A 20,992-nucleotide genomic window follows, 5' to 3' on the forward strand; every position below is an offset into this window, starting at 1 on the left:
AAATTAGCAGTACTTTAGAACCCTCTTTGAGTCCATGACTGATGATATTCCCTGCTATCATCCTGAAGATGAATACGTTCCTGAATTTAATGTTAATTATTCCTTTGTTTTCCCACATATGAATGTATCCTAAATAATATGATTTCATTTTCCCAGTTTTGGACTTTATACAAATAGAATTATACTTTGTATTTTTGAACTGCTTATTTTGTTTACCATTATGTTTCTGAGACTTAGTTAAAGCACTGTTATAATTCATTTGTTTTCACTATTGTGTAGTATACTATATGAATATATCAACATTTATTTATGGTATGGTATTGATATATTAAAGTTTTGGGGCCATCATATATAATCTATAGACATTCTTGTGAACCTCTCCTGCATATAAGCAAGAATTTCCCTAGGTATATACACTGGTATATAGTAGATACCAGTGTATTTAGTATAGAAATTACTAGATTACAGAGTCTATTCAAGCTCAACTTTACAAGGTACATGTGCATGCACTATTGCAGAGTTTAAATAGAGGCATGCATTTACTAGGTATAGGGTAGGCATATCTTCAATTTTAGTAGATAATGCCAAATTGTTTTCTAAAGTGAGTATACCAACACATGAGATTTACCAGTAATCTACATTTTCACCAACCCTTAGAAACATCCACCTTTTTATTTTCTGACAATCTGGAGGATTAAAAAAAGGAACTCTGACGTGATTCGATTTGCAAAAAAATCATAAAATATATAAAAATTCATAATATATTTTATGAAATATATTTTAATTATATATACATATATGCATGCACATATAAAATTTGTGTATATCCACCAAGAGCTTTAACTCACCTGTTTGGAAAGTGACTTCCAAGTTTTGGCAACTAAAATAAACAAATGTAAGATAATTAGATACTAAATACTTCATGGAATATATATCCATAGTTGCAAACCATCTACAGCCATAACTCATAACCAAACTTTTATGTCCAAAAGGCAACGTTTTCTTTTAATTTCAAAATTTGGATCTGTGATATGATCTTACATATGTTATCTATTTGTTTTATATACTATGCACTGTTTATAGTAAGTATCAGTGATATAGGCAACATTTCTCCACAGCCGTATCATCTTAATTTGGGCTTTCTGGACTAATAAAGTAAGTTACCTTTCTCCATGTTAAACATCTTGTGGGCTTAAAAGTACAAATAATGATCGTTATAAAATATTCAAACTAGAATATAAAATAACATTAACATAGATAAACTACAATTTTAAGGTATTACTTGTGATCTTTGCTATACTAGTGTTCCATGACGTAATTCATAGGTCTCTCTAGGATGAAGAAGGATTGGGGAAAGAAAAAAAGAAAGGAAAGGGAGGCTAGGTAAAGTGATGGGGAAACTTGTCCTGTTTCATTATTCTTCCTTACAACTATTCAAGAACCATCACTGGAGTAAGAATGTTACAGCTGAATAAAATGTCAGGGATCACTTTCTTTTTGTGATTCCTCCTCACATCCCCAAAGATCTCAAACACTGTAAAACTTAAAATGTTGGGAGAAATATATAGTCAGTATTGCTATTTCCTTTGCTCAGATTTGAACACTGTAAATACTTAATGCCTGCCTAAGAATTAGCACCAGGTTTACATGTGATTAAGCCCTGTAATACAGCTGTATTAGGAAACTGGTAAATATTAATTATTTCAGCTACATTACAATAATGTCAACCAACATTTTTTTCTACCTGGCAATGGGGCTATTTCTGTATAATTAACAATATATCAAATTCAAAATAACAAAAAAAGCAATTTTTGCTGTGTAATTTTTTCTTTGTTAGGCAACAAAACAACTCAATTTAAAATCAAAAGAGAAGAAATATGTTTCTAATGATAGATTTCTTTATGTAGCAACAACATCCTTCCTCTATCCAAGATAGTTGATACAAATGTGTAATCAAGTGATTCAAATCACAGGTCTACAAATTAGAATTTAGCATGTAAACTTAACTATGATACTGGTGCAAAGAAACTTCCCTTTTAACAATGAACAGAACAATGCAAATAATATTTATTATTCTGTTGCTCTTAAAATATAGCAGTAAGAAAAGAAGAAAAATAAATGGTAGAAAAGTACATGCACATGCTCTTATGCAATGCTCGGAAGGTATTTATTGAAAGAGGAAGTTAGATGTACTCTTGAGTTTTGCAGGGTTTATGAGATTTCCATGGTAAATTATTCACAAAAGACATATTCATTCTGTCGGAAATGTCACCATGTTCAATACTATTAGCTTTTTAAATAAAGACTAAAGAGCCATTAAGATTGTTCTTCAAAGGATTTTCTGAATTCCTTATTTCATACGAAGTTACTGCATATATAAATATAACTTAGGTGAAGAAGGACTTCAATTCTACTGGAAATATTATTTCTTAAGCTGTAGGTTGATGTTCATTATATTTTTAATATGTTTTTGTATGTCTGAAAAATTTAATATATTTTTAAAAATCTAAATTAAAATAATTCTTGATGCTATGTTGGAAAATAATTACTGATTTTAGTTCTAGAAAAGAAAGTCACCATTTAGGTTCTATTTAAATATGCAAAATAAGATTATAATGCAAAATCATAATCAACAGATATCTCAACATTTATTTGATCTATAATTTTTAAGCAAATATTTACACAGCATACCATTTTTTCCCTGTTGAATGTCATCATAAAATGATATCAAAGACTTTCAAAAATCATGGCTATGATTTTAAACAGGGAAAAAAATGGTATGCTGTGTAAATATTTGCTTAAAAATTATCACAGCTATGGGCTGGGCGTGGTGGCTCACGCCCGTAATTGCACCCCTTTGGAGGCCAAGGCAGGAGGATAACCTGAGGTCAGGAGTTCAAGACCAGCCTGGCCAACATGGTGAAACCCCAGCTCTACAAAAATACAAAAATTAGCTGGGCATGACAGCAGCTGCCCGTAATCCCAGCTACTCAGGAGGCTGAAGCAGGAGAATCACTTGAACACAGGAAGCAGAGGTTGCAGTGAGCTGAGATCACCCCATTGCAGTCCAGCCTAGCTGACAAGAGTGAGTCTCCTCTCGGGAAAAAAAAAAAAAAAAAAAAAATCATGGCTATGAATTCTGATGATGATAATGATGACATATCAATATTAAATGTCTAAATGTTTACTGTGTGCCAGGTACTATACTAACCTTAATTTATTCATTCGATCTTCAAAAAAAACTTCATGAGGCTGTTATTTTTATAAATGAGGAAACAGAAGATTAAATAACCAAGTTTTCAAAGCCAGTAAGTGCCAAGGTTTAAACACAAGTCAAATTTCATTACGCTACAGTTTTAACATATCTGATTTAATACTCAGTACATGAAACATTTTTCTATTGTTTTCCTTTTCTAAAACCCCAACTTTCAAAACAGGATTTATGAATATCTTGATCTTTTGTGACTATTCTTAATTATGTTTGAAAAGTGCTGGTTAGAAATTAACTGAAGTTGTGGGTGTAAAATATCCTGTATAACTTTTTTATAACAGAAACCAGTTTTTTACTCTTAAGTTATGGTTTTAAAATACCTATGAGAAGAATCACCACAAAAGTTAGTTCCAAAAAGCAAAATCCAACAGTGTGCTTCCAGTGAATGTATTCCGAAGAAAAAAATTCTAGAAAATAATGAAGTAAAATTTTTCAAAATATGAAACTGTGGCCAGGCACAGTAGCTCACGCCTGTAATCCCAGCACTCTGAGAGGCTGAGGCAGGTAGACTGCTTGAGCCCAGGAGTTCAAGCCAAGTCTGGGAAACATAGCAAAACCCTCTCTCTACAAAAAAATTTTAAAAATTAGCTGGTGGCATGGTGGCATGTGCCTGTAGTCCCAGCCACTTGGGAGGCTGAGGTGGCAGGATCACTTGAGCCTCGCAGGTTGAGGTTGTAGTGAGTTGTGATCACGACACCACCCCCCCGCGGGGGGGAGGGGAAAACACCCCCCCCAAAAAAAAAAAAAAAAAAAAATATATATATATATATATATAAAATTAACTATCACTTAAAGAATAGCATTCAAATATGTTTGAAAAAATTATAGAATTTGATATAAAATACCACTTAGCACCTAAGAAATTCCTTCCTTCAAGAAATATTTATTGTGTACCTATCATGTGCCAGGTAACCATATTCTACCTTGGAGTTGGTTCTGTATCTTACGTCGTCTTATAATATTGTAAGTTTCCTGAGTGCACAGACTTTGTATCCTCCTTAGCACACAGAAAAGAACCTTAATACAGAAGTAGACACATAAATGTTCCATACATTTTTATTTAATTGATTTGGTACAACATGGACTCTTTATATTTATTAGAAAATTAGTATTAAATCTATACTAACTCACTAATAAAGAATCTACATTGTACCAAATGGATTAAATAAAAAGGATATAACACTTATCATAGCCTTAAAATTCCTAAATAAAAAAAAAACTCTACTTAATTTTTCGCCTTTCTCATCACTATATGGCCCTACATATTCCCAAAGTGGCTACTACGACTATACCATATACTGTCTTGATTTCATGATTTTGCTTATGTAGTTTACATTTCTTTAAACGCTACTCTCATAGTTTCTGGTTAAAATCTTTTTTTTTTTTTAATTTAAAATCTGGCATGATCAAAAGTGTCTACTTCAAATTCCATTACAGCTACCTTTCAATTCCTTTCTCTTTTGCAACCAAATACTGTAACAGAGTCCTTTACACTCATCATCTTCATTTCTTCATCTGCTACTCACTCCTGCAATTGCCCTAATGACTCCATTGAAACATCGTTTTAAAAAACCATCAATAACCTTCATGCTTTTAAATCTAGTGGACATTTTCCTGTTCTCATCTAACTTAAATTCTCAGTAACACTGCACTCAATTGGCAATTCTGGCTATTTTACTTGGCTTCTATAACTACATACCCTTATGATTTTCTTCCTATGTCTCTGGCCACTCCTATGTCCCCTTTCCTCATCCTTTCAAAGCCTTTTGTCCATTCATCTTTTAAAGAGCAGAAATTTCTCAAGGCCTGGTCTTTGGTTATCTATATTCTCATCGTATATGGCTTCCCTAGGCAATTTCATTCACACACATTGTATGAATTAGCAATAATGCACAGATGAATCCTAAATATATACCTGAATCTCCTTGATATCCAGTGGAAATAATCCAAAGAATCAAAAATTCATTAAAAGTTAATATGTCAAGTAGCCAATTTGTCAAATTATTGAGGATTTATTTTAAGGTAAATTTTTGCCACACTGCTGACTCCGGAGGAAAAAATGGCTATAATTGTTCTAGTCTAAGTTAAAGTATTTGTGTGACAGTTTAAACCACATATGGGTCGAACAACTGATTATTTGTTATACCGATTTTTAGTGAGTGATCTTTCAGTGAATTGAAATGAATTATTTAAAAAAAAATCCAACTGTATCCTTTTACATATCCAAGGTATCTCAAATAGATCATGACCAAAATTGAAATTGTGATTTTTCTCCTCAAACCTGGTCCCTACTGCCATCCATCCAGGTAAGCCAGCCAGAAACCCTGAGTTCTCATTACTCTTGTACCACCATCTATAGAGACTTTTGAAGCCTCAACTATCACCAGCCAATTGTGATACAGTATCAAAGGAGAGTATCTATAATTACCTAAAAAGGCAATTAAAATACTCCTTTACTGTCTGTATCTGTGAGGTAGATTTTCTTCATATATTTCATGGAAAACAACATATTGTAACAGATCAAATAAAAAAGCACACATGAGAATACAGCTGTCTTCTGTTAAGTTAGATATTAAGAGATTTTCAAGAATGTATATACTTCCAAAAAGTTTGAGAACCATTATTCTAATGTATGAAAAGGTGAGAGACAATTAAACTTAATTTATTTACACTGCAGGAGCTATGACAAACACAGAAGAGATACAGGTAGAATTCTTGCCCAGAGCTAACCTCAAAGCCAGCCCTCTGAACTACTCTGTTCAGGTTCGATATAAGAATGAATAGGCAGAATATGTGTCTTTTATAAAGAGTATCAAAAGTAAGGTGGTGTTAAGCTGTGACAGATGGAGCAATTGAAAGTTTCTGAAAAGAGAAGAGATGTGAGTAAGAGTGTGTAAGAAATAGCAGTCTGTAACACTGAATAGCACAATATCATGTGAAATATCACATTACTCAGTTCTAAAAAACTTATACTGCTCCATACATTCACAAGCTAGAGATAAAAAAAATTATACAATTATTAAGATAATTTCAAAAGTATACTTACCTTTGGGCTCATCTGTTGTAACAGCCAAAATAAAATCATACGGAGTCATGAATAACTGCCCTTCACATTCTATAGAAGCAAATAAACGAAATCGCCTCTCCCGAGATGTGGCATAGAGGTCTAAGTCTTCAGTGTCTGTTCTGCCAATAGCAACCTAAAGTTAAGAAAGCAAATACATTTGGATCATGTGAAGTAATAGCTCCCTCTAGAAGATACTTTTAATTATGTTGAAAGTGAATTAACGGAGTAAATGAGGAAGTGTGAAAATATTGTCTTCTGAAAAACGTTAATCACTTTATAAATAAATTATTCACATAAATAAAATAAATTAATATTCAAAAGATGCTACAAAAAATATCATTAAGAGCTTAAGGATTTTAAACTGGCACTTTGGAGAACTGATTTGTGATTTTTTTTTTTTTTTGGTTTATTTCTTAAGCTTCAGTCTTAGAGAACATTAAATTATGGAGCCAGTGGTACTTTTAGAAGGAACACCAGCGCCTGCTGAATGCCTACTATGCACTCTTATAGACTAATGTATTTAATTACAAGTCTATTCACTAACATCCATTAATTTTCTAAAAGAATAAAGTAAAATTCCAATAGGCTACTTATAACTACCACTAAGGAAACCATTTAGTGGTAATATTCAGATTAGAAGTGAAATTGCTAATTCTAGATCACTACAGTACAGTGACCATCATTGGTCTGAATTTTACGTAGAACTACAGTTGGCTGAAAATTAATAGAATTAGTAAGTGTGTGTGCATATGGGGTGAGGGGTCTCTTTTCCTTCAAGACCTTTCCTTGTAGATAATTTTCCATTGTTATTTTCTCTCTGAAGTAACTAGAGCAAATTTATTTTTTAATAAAAGGATTTATTTTCCTCATTACAAGAGAAATGCAAAGCTCTTGCATGTAATTTAGAAGACAGAATTTTTAAAAATTTGTTAAGTATAATTTTGTTTTCTTTTTGGCAAAAAAGTGGGATTTTACCATACATGCTGTTCAATAACCTCATCTTTTTCACTTATCAATTATCAGGGCCATTTTTCTATGTCACTAAATATTCCAGTAGTTACTGTACAAAATTAGAAGACAGAATCTAAAAATTTATAGATAGAATTGTTTTTGCTTTCTTTTGGCAAAGAAAATGGGATTATACCATATATATTGCCCAGTAATCTGACCTTTTTACTTATTAAAACTTCAGGGCCATTTTCCTATGTCACTATTCCTGTAGAAGACCATTTTTTTTAACTGTATAATATTCCATAGAAAATGTTTATAGTAGAACATAAACAATTCTATATGGTTATTCATGTTGACTTCTAATCTTTTGCTATTACAAAACAATGGTATAATGACCAACCTTGAAAATTGAAAATATTTAGAAATATCCATAACAGTTCTTCAGGATAAATTCTTTTTTTTTAGACAGTCTCACTCTATCACGCAGGCTGGAGTACACTACTGGCATGATCTCAGCTCACTGCAACCTCCACCTCCCAGATTCAAGCGATTCTGCTGCCTAGCCTCCCTTAATCCTTAGGAGTGAAACTGATTAGTCAAGGAAGACTTTTTAGTCAAACTGTCTTCATGGAGTTTATAGCAATTTACATGATTATCAGTAACACACAAATTATATTTTCACGTATTTCATAAAATTATTTCATAAAAGAAAAAACTGTTTAAATATTTAGTACCTTGAGAAGCCATAACAAAAACAACTCATAGAAACTTCTGACAAGAACACTACTTTATTTCTAAGTTACAGCTTATTAAACGAAAAGCCAGGCAAACGATTAATCTTTTCCATCATTCTGAAGACTGAGACTTCTCAAAACATTACAGTAGTAGTCAAATAAAAACTGAAAAAAAGTTTTGCTCCCCACTTTTAACGGCATAAAAAATGGAATTTGTGGTGTCTGTCTTTAAGGAATGAATATCAATCTATATGGAAAGAGAGAATACTGGTTGGAGAGACAAAAGGCACAAGCAGAGAAACGGAATGGGTTAAATGCAAGCAAATAGAAGAAAGGCGCTATAGACTGGGCTTAAAAAGGCTTCACGAAAAACGATAAATTTTAATGTCAAGAAAAGATATGAACATGTGGGGTTTCTACAGCATATTTGAAAGATGGCCATAATCTTCCTGGGCAGAGGATTCGCATTCATGGAGAAGTGTAGTAAAAGGATGGTGAGCTAATGATTTCTAAATGCCAGACTAAAGCTCTGGAGTTTAATTTGACAGTAAACAAATGTTCTTAGGAGATTCTTAAGTGGAGCAATGACTGAAAGAAAATGGTGCTTTAGAAAGATAAAGCAACCTGGTACCAAAGACAAGTTGGCTCAGCAGTATATTGATAACAGTTGCTCGGGTGTCCACAGGTATTGGAAAATTGCTTTGGCCCTGCCGTGGGTGAGACATGAGATACTGAACAGCTCACTGGTAAAAATGAGCAATAATCTCCCTGACTGGTCCTTGGGGATCAGACTACCATCTTAGTCCCCTTGTACATGCATATCCCAGGGGTTTCCTCTTCCTTTCAAGGTGGGAAACCAATCTTGTCTGTGACTAGAGTTTACTTTTCTGCTTTTTTCTTGCTAGGCCATTTTCCCTGGGCCTCGGTGATATCAATCAACCATGATTTATCACCAGTGAATTTCATGGATGACCACTCAGCCTGGAGCTCCCACTGTTTCTGCACCATGCTCTGAATGAAGCAGGCCTCGGTCTACCATTCTGCACCCCAAGTTTCTGCCTATAACATCTATATTTGATCTGTGGCTTCTGTCTCTACCTGGTGCTACTACTGCTCCTGAAATGCCTGTTTTCTCATCAAACTTTCTTTCCTTAAGCATAGTCTATCAATCCCCCAGCTTACCAAACCCTGTTACCTCCTGACATGCCTGTTTTCTCATCTCTTCCCACTACTGCTCCTGAGATGCCTGTTTTTTCATCAAACTTTCTTTCCTTAAGCATAGTCTATCAATCCCCCACCTTACCAAACCCGCCTGACCACTGCAGCTGGGAATGTGATCCACCTTCTATGAGCTAACGCTGACATCCCTCCTCCTCATTTACCTCTACTAACCATCAGCTAACAAAGCCTGTAGTCCTCTCTCTAATTTCACACATCAAAACCACTGCCACCACCTTTCTTCAGGGACTCATTACTACTTCCCTACAGTTTTATAGTAATGCCCTAACTGTGATTGTTACCTCTAATCCATCCCATGCTGAAGTGAGAGAAAACATGCAGAACTGTAGAAAAGTTTGCATTCTTTAACCACCTAAGCAAGGGTATGAAAAGAAATCTCACCAAGCAGAGTTGAAGGTTTTCATTAAAACTCCACTTTACGAATCCACTCCTGTTGTCTTAGCAATAATATTAAGTGGGGCTTTTGACAATGGTATTAGGTGCGTGCCCACATTTCTATTTAGCACCACTTTAAAAGAAGGTCAGTAAGCAGTTTGGAAAGGGTTTGTGCCCCAGGCAAAAAAAAAAAAAAAGTTATATCCTAAAAAAAAAGAATATGTATAAAAGAGATAACCAGAGGCCTGGTGCTTAAAAGGGCTTCCCAGTACCACCAACTGGTTGCTTCCTGCATTGTCTCTGTTCAATTTAGTATAATAAAGCACACAGTATAATAAAACACATTAATACCACTCAGATGAAAAATGGACTGGTTAAACGTAAGTAATGGCCAGGAGCACTGGCTCATGCCTATAATCCCAGCACTTTGGGAGGCTGATACAGGTGGATCACTTGAGGTCACCAGGTGAATACCAATTCCTGATAAAAGGTAGAAGATAATTATCAAAACTAACAGCAGACATTGCTTTTATTGGCCATTCATTAGAAGCATTCTCTTCAAAGCATAGAAAAAGTCAAGAGTGCTTAATATTACTGATAATATTCAACATCATTTTATAGACCTACAACTCTAGCAATTAAGGCAATGAAAATGAGATATAAATGCTGACAAGGAGAAGCTACAACTGTCACCATTTTGAAAGAATTTGTGATTACAAAGTTTGAGTTTGAGACCAGCCTGGCCAACATGGTGAAACGCTGTCTCTACCAAAAATACAAAAATTGGCCAGGTGTGGTGGTGCATGCCTGTAATCCCAGCTACTTGGGAGGCTGAGGCAGGAGAATCACTTGAAATCACTTGAAACCTGGGAGGCGGAGGCTGCAGTATGCCAAAATCACACCACTGCACTCCAGCCTAATCAACAGCGCAAGACTCTGTCTCAAAAAAAAAGTAAACAATTTCCCCATGACAACCCAGTAAATTGGTCTGATCCCAGAATAGTCTACTTATGGTCAACTAGGAGAACTCAGCTCACCTGGTTGGAGAATGAGACAGGATGTAGTGTGGAACAGGAACTCAATACTTGGGTTGGTTTTTAAGTTCTCTATTCTCTTCTACAAAATTATTTGTCTCTTTCTACTCAAATACCATACTGTTTTAGTGACTATATCTTTTGAATATGTTTTGACATTAAAACAAGACTGTACCTTACTGTCAATCTTTTTAAAAATATATGTGATGACAGGTAATTTTCTATTCAAGGAAAACTTTGAAATCAATGTATCAAATTCTACTGTAAAAATCCTACTAGTATTTTGTTTGAGATGACATTAAATTTTGGGAGAATTGACAGTCTCACAATATTGATTTTTCCAACCTAGGAACACAGATGTCTATTTAGTCAAGTCTTCAACTATGTCTTTTAATAAAGTTTTGTAGTTTTCTTCATATAAATTTTAAATTTTTTTGGAAGATTCATTCCTAAGCATTTCATAATTTCTGTGTAATTTGAATTGGGAATGGAATCTTCTATTCTATTACACTTTCAATTGGTTACTTTTTATGTGTGGGAAGGCTATTAACTTTAGTATATTTGCTTCATATCCAATTGTCTTATTAAATTCCATCACTAAACTTTTTCTCAGATTTGCTAAGTAGTAATCACAAATTCTTTCAAAATGGTGACAGTTATAGCTTCTCCTTGTCAGCATTTATATCTCATTTTCATTGCCTTAATTGCTAGAGTTGTAGGTCAATAAAAATGATGTTGAATATTATCAGTAATATTAAGCACTCTTGACTTTTTCTATGTTTTGAAGAGAATGCTTCTAATGAATGGCCAATAAAAGCAATGTCTGCTGTTAGTTTTGATAATTATCTTCTACCTTTTATCAGGAATTGGTATTCACCTGGTCTCCTTTGTTCTCTGAAAATGAGTTTAGAGTTAGAATGGTCCTTAGAGATCATTTGGTCCTCTTGTTTCTTCCCCTTTTTGTCAGAATAGAAATGTAAATATTAGTCCCCAAACAAATATTTAAAATGTGTTGGGTGAGTAGCAGCATAAATAGGAATCCCCAAACTCAAACTATATCGGGTAAAACTCTATTATTTGCATTCTTTTAAGCCTATATAGTTTCCAAGAAGAATATTTAATGTCAACAAATGACTAATGTAAATTCACTGACTCAATCAACAAGTATTTGCTGTGTGCCTATTACATACAAATGAAATATTATAAAATAATTAGTCAATTGGAAGATTACCAACATTAACTAAAACTGTTTTAGGACAAAAACAAATAAATAATCTTCGTTTAATCATGTTCTGCCTACATACACCTAACTACTTTCAAACACTTCAAGAATCCATATGCTTATTTCTCTGGAGTTTATCAATAGACAGTTTACTCAGAGAATGATCTAATGGCGTACGATGAATAATTTATCGTTTGTTACTATGATACAGTTCCAACCAAGCTAAACCTCAGAGTGCCTAGAAGACTGGCTTGGAGCAGTCCATGAAGTTCTGCTGAGTATACTCGATCTACTGGAATATACTCGATCTACTGGAACCTCTGAGAAAGAGGCGGCAGCTGGCCAGCAGAGCATCAAAGTGTCACAAGGAACTCAGACCTTACAGAGACTGAGCTTTGCTTCTGAACTTTCCAAAGTTTAAAAAAACCCCAAAGTCTCTGAAGTTTTAACATCACTATTATAAACATTCAAGAAAAAAAAACATCAATAATAAAGACAGAACATGACGTTAAACCAGTTTACTAAACCTCTTGTGAGTCTTGCTTGTTTACAAATGACAATGATCTTGTATCACGTTCATGTTCTGGACATTTTAAAAAACAAATATAGCCATTTCACTGGAGCACAATGAATATGTGGTTCTGTGATTAGGGGTGTATCCTTATATTACTAGGAATAGGTTTCACTGGCTGATCTACTTCATTTTAAATACCTTTTTTGCTTATCTAGATCCAGTATCTCTTTTAAAGGTTAATTTCTAATTTAAAAATCCTACTAAAATCAACCGAAACATCTTTCATTACTATGTATTATTTCAGTAAATGGTACTTTTGGCATCACAAGTTGCCAATGCAGTAAAAACTTGTCGCTAAGTATAATATGTCAAAGGTCAATAGGGTACTTTCGGAGGCCGAGGCCGGTGGATCACCTGCGGTCAGCAGTTCGAGACCAGCCTGGCCAACATGGTGAAACCCCGTCTCTGCTAAAAATACAGAAAAATTAGCCAGGTGTGGTGGCGAGTGCCTGTAATCTCAGCTACTTGGGAAGCTGAGGCAGGAGAATCACTTGAACCTGGGAGGTAGAGGCTGCAGTGAGCTGAGAACACACCATTGCACCCCAGCCTGGGCAACAAGAGCGAAACTCCGTCTCAACAACAACAACAACAACAACAACAACAAAAATGAAAAAAAGGTCAACAGGGAAAGCTAACCTTAAAGCCAAGAAAACCTGAATTATATTCATTCATTTGTTAAACCATAAATTGCTAAACTGAAAATCATTATCATCAATTCGGTGTTATATACTTTAAAATATGCCTTTCAAAAGTGGTAATGTAGGAGGAGATCATTTGCAAAGTGGTAGGGAAGAGACTGAGAGGAGTTATAGAATAAAGCAATTATATAACAAAAATTCTTAATTTCTATAGATTATAAATTATATTGATTATAACATTAATTATAAGTTATAGCTGATTATCAACGTAAAAATTTGCTCTAACTAAAAATTCTTAGAGATTAAATATAATTAATACTGTTTGAACCTTGAATTATTGTTTTCATATGAGTTCCAAGTTGGAGGTAACCACAGACTCTCAGGCCAGAGATCAGGGTGTCGCCTGTTATGTTCTGGGAACAAGAACTGAGCTCCTGCTTTGCTTCCTATCCTTAGAACCAACCCGTCCCTGATTTCCCAATGTCTGTACCTGGGTTCCTGTCAACCTGTGCCTGAGACATCTTCCTCCTGCTCCACAGGTTCCCTCTGGAACTGCAGGGTATGCTTACCTACCCACCCCAGTGCTTGGTGTTAGGCTGCTACTTACCAGATCTCCTTAATGCTTCTTTCTAAACTGTGTCTGTTTAGAGCTCTGCTAGTTATCAACACATTCAATGGTTATTTACTGATAGAACTTCATAAAATCAACTAAGCTAATACTAACCAAACTCTAGGCTTAACCTGTTGACAGAAACAAGAATGAGTCTAATTTCCATCTGAGCTTAGGATAAACTCTGGAAACAGTAATGGTTTCTGCCATGGCCAGCTCCAGGAATATTTCACATCTACTTCAGTTCCCTGCTTAACTTCACAATTTCTCTGGCGATGACTCCAATACTTTTCCAGCTATTGCCAAGGAAATGAATCCACGGTGTTCCATACCAAATGGAATATGTGATTCTTTTACTCAGACTCTCAGGAAGGCCGCCTTCCAGAAAACTTCTGCTGCCACACCCTCTCTACTGTATAAGCTACTGCTCCACATTGATTCACAACTAATCACATCCCTTGTGATAAGGTATGATAGCATACCTTAGACTCTGACCACACAGCTTCCCTGTGAGCCAACACAGTATTTGGATAAATCCTAGCGATTTCCTTTATATATCCCTATTACATCACTTGTACTCCTTTCCTCCATTCACACCAGGTTGCAATTATCTGTTTATGTATTTGTCTCTTCTATTCAATCATGAATTCCTTGAGCCATAAGTTCTTTCAAGAAAAAGAAAAACATAAATATCACTTGGAAGAGGTTCAAATGAGTAAGACTGCAGGAGAGCACTACACGGAGGACTGCAGGAGCACGCAGCAAGTGGAGGGAACAAGAAGCCAGACAGGAAAGTATGGGAGATGCAGCATATGATTCATTTGGCACAATACTAAACCGGCTTCAAGACCCAGACTACGGACCTCAGCCAGGAATAGAGGAGATTACAAAGAGGTTCAAGCAGCAGGCAAATTGACTGAAGCCCACTATTCAAAGAAGAGTAAGTAGATAAGAGGAGCCTCCACATTCAGGAAGAAGAAATGTAGTCCCTGGGGAACTGACATAAGGTCACTGGGATCTTTTAAGTGACCTTCTAAGGTAGGAATCTGAAACAGGGGATTGGGATAGAAGACTGGGGCTAAATCACAGGGATCAATCAGTTACATTAATAATGTCAAGCGGCCAATTACCTATTAATCTAAAGCTCCTTATGTGGGTCTTAGTGTGCGTGGTGAGGTTGAACCTACAGGCAGGCAGTTAGGTGAACTTTCATACTAGGAGAACTTAAAAGACATGTCTAGCTGACAGTTAATTCACCTTTATCCAAAAACAATCATCTCCCTTCTCAATGATCAAGACCTTCACCAATTACTCCCTTCTCTACTGTATTAGACAGGGCAGGCTAACTTCCTCAAATGTAATGGCTCCAGCACAACACAAGTGTGTGTATTTCTTTCTCCCCCCGAGAGAACATACTAGGACGGGGGCTGGGAGTGGGATCAAGGAGCTCTGCTTTATATAGTCATTCAGAGACCCAGGCAGATGATGACTCTGTCATTATCAACCAAGGGAGAAGGAAATAAAGTATGGGAGAAGTTCATGTGAGCAGCTTTTATAGGCCAGGCCTAGAAGTGGTATAAATCACTTCTGCTCACCTTCAACTGAAGAGAACTTAAGTCACACAGCCACACTTAAGTGCAAGGAATGATGGAAAATGAAGAAGAGCTGGACATCTATACCCTAACTATTACGGAAAAGGAGAAGAAATTGTGGTCAACAGTTTGCAGTCTCCCAGTCATACCAACTTCGGGTAACAACATCAGGGACTCATGGAATATAAAGGACTAAAAAGAAAAACATTTAAGAAAGACAGAGAGACTCACTTCCAAAACAAACCACATCTGTAGAATTAAAAGACTCATGGGAGGTAACACTTCTAAATCACCTTCATCAATGTTTCAGGAAACACTGAACTGCTGTGATTCACTTAGGTTGACAGTTCCATACATTTTATCCTCTGCAGACTACAGCTCTTTCCAAATTCTTAGACATAGCCATTGGCTTGAAATTTAATGTTATTTGCACTTGTACTCTGCCTGGCCTTGTTTTCCAAATTTGGTAAAATGCTTCCGTAACTCTGACCTTTTCTCAAAACACTGCAGTGAGATTAAGAAAACGTTTGGGGCTGGGCACCATGGCTCATGCTTGTAATCCCAGAACTTTAGGAGGCTGAGAAGGGCGGATCATGAGGTCAGGAGATCGAGACCATCCTGGCCAACATACTGAAACCCCGTCTCTACTAAAAATACAAAAATTAGCCGGGAATGGTGGTGGGCACCTGTAATCCCAGCTACTTGGGAGGCTGAGGCAGGAGAATCGCTTGGACCTGGGAGGCAGAGGTTGCAGTGAGCTGAGATCGTGCCACTGCACTCCAGCCTGACAACAGAGCAAGACTCTGTCTCAAAAAAAAAAAAAGAAAAAAAAAGAAAACATTTGGGTCTGGTCCTCAGTCCTTGAATGCTGAGATGTTGAATGTAAACAAATTGTTTTTGGTCTGCCTCCACAAACCTACCCACATTATCTAAGGGAGACTGAACAGTAAGTATTATTAGTATCCGACAGTCTAATTACAAAAACTGACTCAACTACCTACAGGTCTTCACATTTTGCTCTATAATTATACAACTGAATTATTCCTAAACTTGGTGGCAGATTGCTATACTCAAAGTATCTAACAAAAATAACCAAAAATTCTAAATCTAAAATCTAAGTAACAGAAACAAAATATAAAACTCCCTGCAAATACATATACGTATATAAACTTAAGTTTTAAATCCTAACAACTTCATTTCTTTCATTTAGTAAAATCCATTCTGAAAATAAAATATAATCAACAAACTTCAAAATAATGAAAATATGGCATGTATGATTTTGTCAAATATTACCTATTAAATGTAATAATATTACCATTCCTTGCTTCATATGGGAATATTCTAACTAGATATGTGAAACTTTTTATAGTGCTGTTTTTCACTGAATAGGAAAATATAGACATTGTGAAGTTCACGGTAAGGTATCACTGCAGTATTTTTAGATGTGGCAAATTTTGCTGAAATGTAATTTTTTTTCTATCAAAAAGACCTTGCAAAGCTCCTGCAGAAAACTGCCCAAGCACAGACCACAGATTTGGCACATGACTTACCTTATTTATAAGTGTGAGGCCACACAGTAGAAACATGAAATCACAGAAATCGAGAGCTAAAAGATAACTGAAATTTGCCATTTCATGTTACTCCTTCTAGGAAATTATACCTTACACCTTCTAGGAAATTATTTTATGGGAATTGCCTGACACCCTTTTCACATTTGCTAAAAACGTTTAGAGAATCTTCTTCTTTCTACCTCTGGAAAGCTCTATTTCTTCTGTTTTATTGAAAAATTGTGAGCTATTTATGAGAATTTACATGGAAATAATAAAAATATACATGATTTCTTCATAAAAATTAAGTAATAATTCTTTTTAGGTAACTGTGTGGATGCTCTAAGTCATGTTAACAGAACTAAGATGAGAAGCTTAAAAAATGACAAAAGTTTCATTTTTAAATTACCTTATCTTCCCAAGAGAAATAAAAATATTGTGTCAATACAATTATCTTCTATGGAATTTCCAAACTCAGACCTTTGCAACAAGTACTTAGATGTTACTTGTTATGGTAATGAGGCTAGGGCCTTCAGGCAACATCATTATCCTTCCTATAAAAACAGAAAACAAAGGTTCACTGCCAAGGCACAGGCTCGAGTTACTTCAGGTCAGCAATTCAAAAATTTACTCTGTGGTAAGGTCTAGTTTTCCTAGGGAGGCAAGATTAAATGCCAGATAAAGGATTCACTACTTGACAATTAGAGAAACTTACGCCTACCAGCTGATAATGCCCTAAAAGAGGCAATTCAAAACAATTATATCAATTATCTAAACTGCATAATACCTTACTCTGCATAATACCTTACCTTTTAGCAACCATGAAACAGAGAAATAAGAATGAACAATGAAAGAAAAAATTAAAATCATCTGTATTCACTAAAATTATTTAGATTACTCATCCTTATTACTTTCTTTAAGACACATTTGTTTTATTCAAAATTTTAAAAATAAAGAATGATTTTAAAATGTATTAATTTCATGTAGGGAACTGAGCACTGGTTATTAGGATTTACCTTATGTTGGCAACTGTACCAACATTTTTATAAAACATAAAAGTAAATAATCTTGCAAATTTATATTTCTACACTATATTATCTGGGCAAGAATCTTATGGACTTGCTTGGGATTCTATTCAAGTAGCTTAAAAAGATGTTCATGGAAGTATTACATTTGGTTTTCCCAAATGGCTTCAGGCTTATTTAAAAGCATCTTGAAGATAAAAGATGTAGCATTTTCTTTGCTTGCTGAGTGGTCGAAAGGTTAAACCTCAAATTCCCAGTGTGGGAAAATCCCCAGTACTCTAAGTGAAATGTTTTGATGCTTAGTAAATGTGTCTGTGTGGAAATACACACAGCTGAAGACAAGCTAATAGTACTTCCCTGGCTGAGGTCAAAGTTTTTAAAAGTTGCTAGATAAAGCAACTGACCATTTATAATTTTTAAGGCCTCTAATTGCACAATGATAGTTACCAGACTATGGGAAGGGTGAGTGGGGGTCGGGGAAATGAAGACAGATTGGTTAATGAGTACAAACATGGTAAGATAGAAGAAATTAAATTCTAGAGTTCAATAGCACAGTAGGGTGACTATAATAATAAAATTCATATATTTCAAAATAGCTAGAAGATTTGAAATGTTCTTGACACAAAGAAATGATAAATGTTCAAGGGGATGGATAACCTAAATACCTTGATTTGATCATTACATACTGTATGCATGTATCAAAATATCATACATATCCCATAAATACATACAAATATTATGTATCATGTTAAAAAACAAAAAAAAATTTAAGTCTCTACTTGTATTATTATAGCAGCTTACATTATAGGGTTCTTTACAAGTTTATAAAGTACTTTCACATACATCATCACATTATTTGATTGAAAGATGAAATAAATGAAAGTCGTTTTCACCAGAGGCAGTATAGCATAGTCGTTCAGCGTGTAGACCTCCTCTTTTCCTGCCTATTCAGACTTTGGTTCAGCAATACTGCCCTGGTCCTGCCAACCTATTTTTTCCTCTTCCACTGTATACTTCTCTTCAGCATGCACACGTTGCTATTCCTCCCACCTTAGAAAGTGCCCTGTCCCATGTCTCTATTTAGCTACCTTTGCTCTCCTCCCTGCCATTTTTCTCCTTCCCTTTACAGCAAGGCTACTGGAGAGTGTTGTTTACATTTCCTCTCATTCTTTTTTGATCTTACTCCAGCAAGGCTCTCTCCTCTACCATGCCACCAAAACTGCTTGTCAACGTCAGTCATCAATGACCTCCTTGTTGCTAAATCCAAAGGTCACTTCTCAGTTTTCCTCTTATAGCATTTGACACAGTTGGTGGCTCATTTCCCCTTGAAATAATTTATTTTCTGTTTCTAAGATTTCACTCTCTTGCTTTTCCTCCTATTCCTCTGGGTATTCCTTTTTGGTATTTTTGCTAGTACTTCCCAGCTACACTGCCCTAGGGCCAATCCTTGGACCTCCTTTCCTCTTTTAAATCTGCAATTACCCACACGATGATCTCATCTAGCCTTCAAATGTTACAAATATGCAGAGAAATACAAAATTTGTCTCCTGCATTCCACAATATAAATTCCATGAATGCAGGAATTTTTTGTTTACTTGGTACACTTTAGTTTCCCCAGTGCCTAGAAGAGTTTTTGGCTTCTAGCAGGCTCTCAAATATTTGCTGAATAAATGAATAAGTGAATGTGGGTGTAAAGCTTACAATAATTGTTAAATGGTGATTCCTTTAAAAATTAAAATATAAAAAAATTAAAACATAATATTAAAAAACCAATACCTATGTGGTACTAATACTGTAGTCGACTTCAGAAAAATACAAGGTGGGGAGGGCCATGTAATAAAACATGTTCAATGAACTTTTTTGGAATAAAAAATTTTCTGATACAGATTTTTCCTCAAGTTTCAGATGTATATAAAAAACTGTTTAAATGTTATTTGTAACCAACTGAAGACCAGAAACAGGATGCATGACTTTCAAACTACTAGAGGGAGAGAAATAATAAGAAACTGGACCAATCTAATGCCAGGTGATAAAGTAGTAACAAATGCTCATAATAATACAGCAAAAATAAATGCAAACATGTTCTCAATCACAATAAATAGGATAGGTTTAAACTCCCCCACTGAAAAACAGCAACTCTTATACTGTGTTTTTTAAAAAGCCATAAAAATGTCCCCTACAAGAGCCACAGTTAAACATTCTCCAGAATGTTAAAAAATACATGGAACTAAGAGTCAAAAGCATTAAATGGGACAAAGAAAAACTCACCAAAAAGATATTACACACATGAACTAAACAGCTTAAAATTACATAATGGAAAAACTGTTAGAGAATGTCAATGAAAATTTATCAATTCACAATCATGGCTGAGACTTGAATAGATCTCAACTAGAAATGGACATATCAAATAGAGAAGACAAGTAAGAAAAAGGATCTGAGTAACAGAATAAGGTGCTTGTTAATTTTGTTTTTAATAAACAGGGACTACATAAACTGACCATTTATCAATCTTCACAAAAGTATCAATAAAAATAGAAATTATATCAGTTTAATGAAATATTAATAAAGTACTATATTTTACAGTAGTGAATAAATTAGAAGTACATGTGTCAATATGTATAAATTTCCTAAATATAATATTAAATAAAATATATACATCACAGAAGGACATATTTTTAAACTTTACAAAAATACGTGTATATTGTTCAGGGATACAGCACTTGTGAGAAAACTGCTCATTACTTACTACATGTAGAAGTAAATCTTAGTGTACCATTTTGAAAAATAATTTTAAGTTTCTATTAAAATTTAATACCTATAGACCCAGCAATTCAGTATTTGCATGTACTTAAGATCCCTGGATAGTCACTGCAGCATGTTTCCAATAGTGAAAAAATAGAAACAATCAAAATTTCTAGCAGCAGGACAATGGTTAAATAAATTATGGCACACCCATGGAATAGTTTGTGCCTATGAAAAGAGGTATGGTAGATCTACAGGTGCTACCACAGAAACAGTCACCAGATACACACCAGGGTGAAAAAAACAGGTTGTAGAAAAATGGGTAAAAAAACAAAAGTTCATGTCTTATAGGAATATATGTATGTAAAGAT

The 20,992-nt window shown here is 34.9% G+C and overlaps 1 protein-coding gene across 5 annotated transcripts in view; it reads right to left on the bottom strand.

The window, feature by feature from the left end:
- MICU3 (mitochondrial calcium uptake family member 3) overlaps positions 1 to 20,992 on the bottom strand; it is a 93,240-nt gene that overhangs the window by 51,735 nt on the left and 20,513 nt on the right. For 4 of the 5 annotated variants that reach the window (XM_032162412.2, XM_032162411.2, XM_058441950.1 and 1 more), the window contains exons 2-3: positions 6,318 to 6,471; positions 849 to 880 (exon numbers count right to left, since the gene is read on the bottom strand). In XM_032162412.2, coding sequence (XP_032018303.1) covers positions 849 to 880; positions 6,318 to 6,471 — 186 coding nt within the window. Of the gene's footprint in view, positions 1 to 848; positions 881 to 6,317; positions 6,472 to 17,263; positions 17,390 to 20,992 lie in introns of those variants that run through there. The other variant, XM_058441951.1, reaches the window with a different exon arrangement.

The sequence above is a fragment of the Hylobates moloch genome, unplaced genomic scaffold (genome assembly GCF_009828535.3).
Source record: "Hylobates moloch isolate HMO894 unplaced genomic scaffold, HMol_V3 SCAFFOLD_8, whole genome shotgun sequence".
NCBI classification, from domain to species: domain Eukaryota; kingdom Metazoa; phylum Chordata; class Mammalia; order Primates; family Hylobatidae; genus Hylobates; species Hylobates moloch.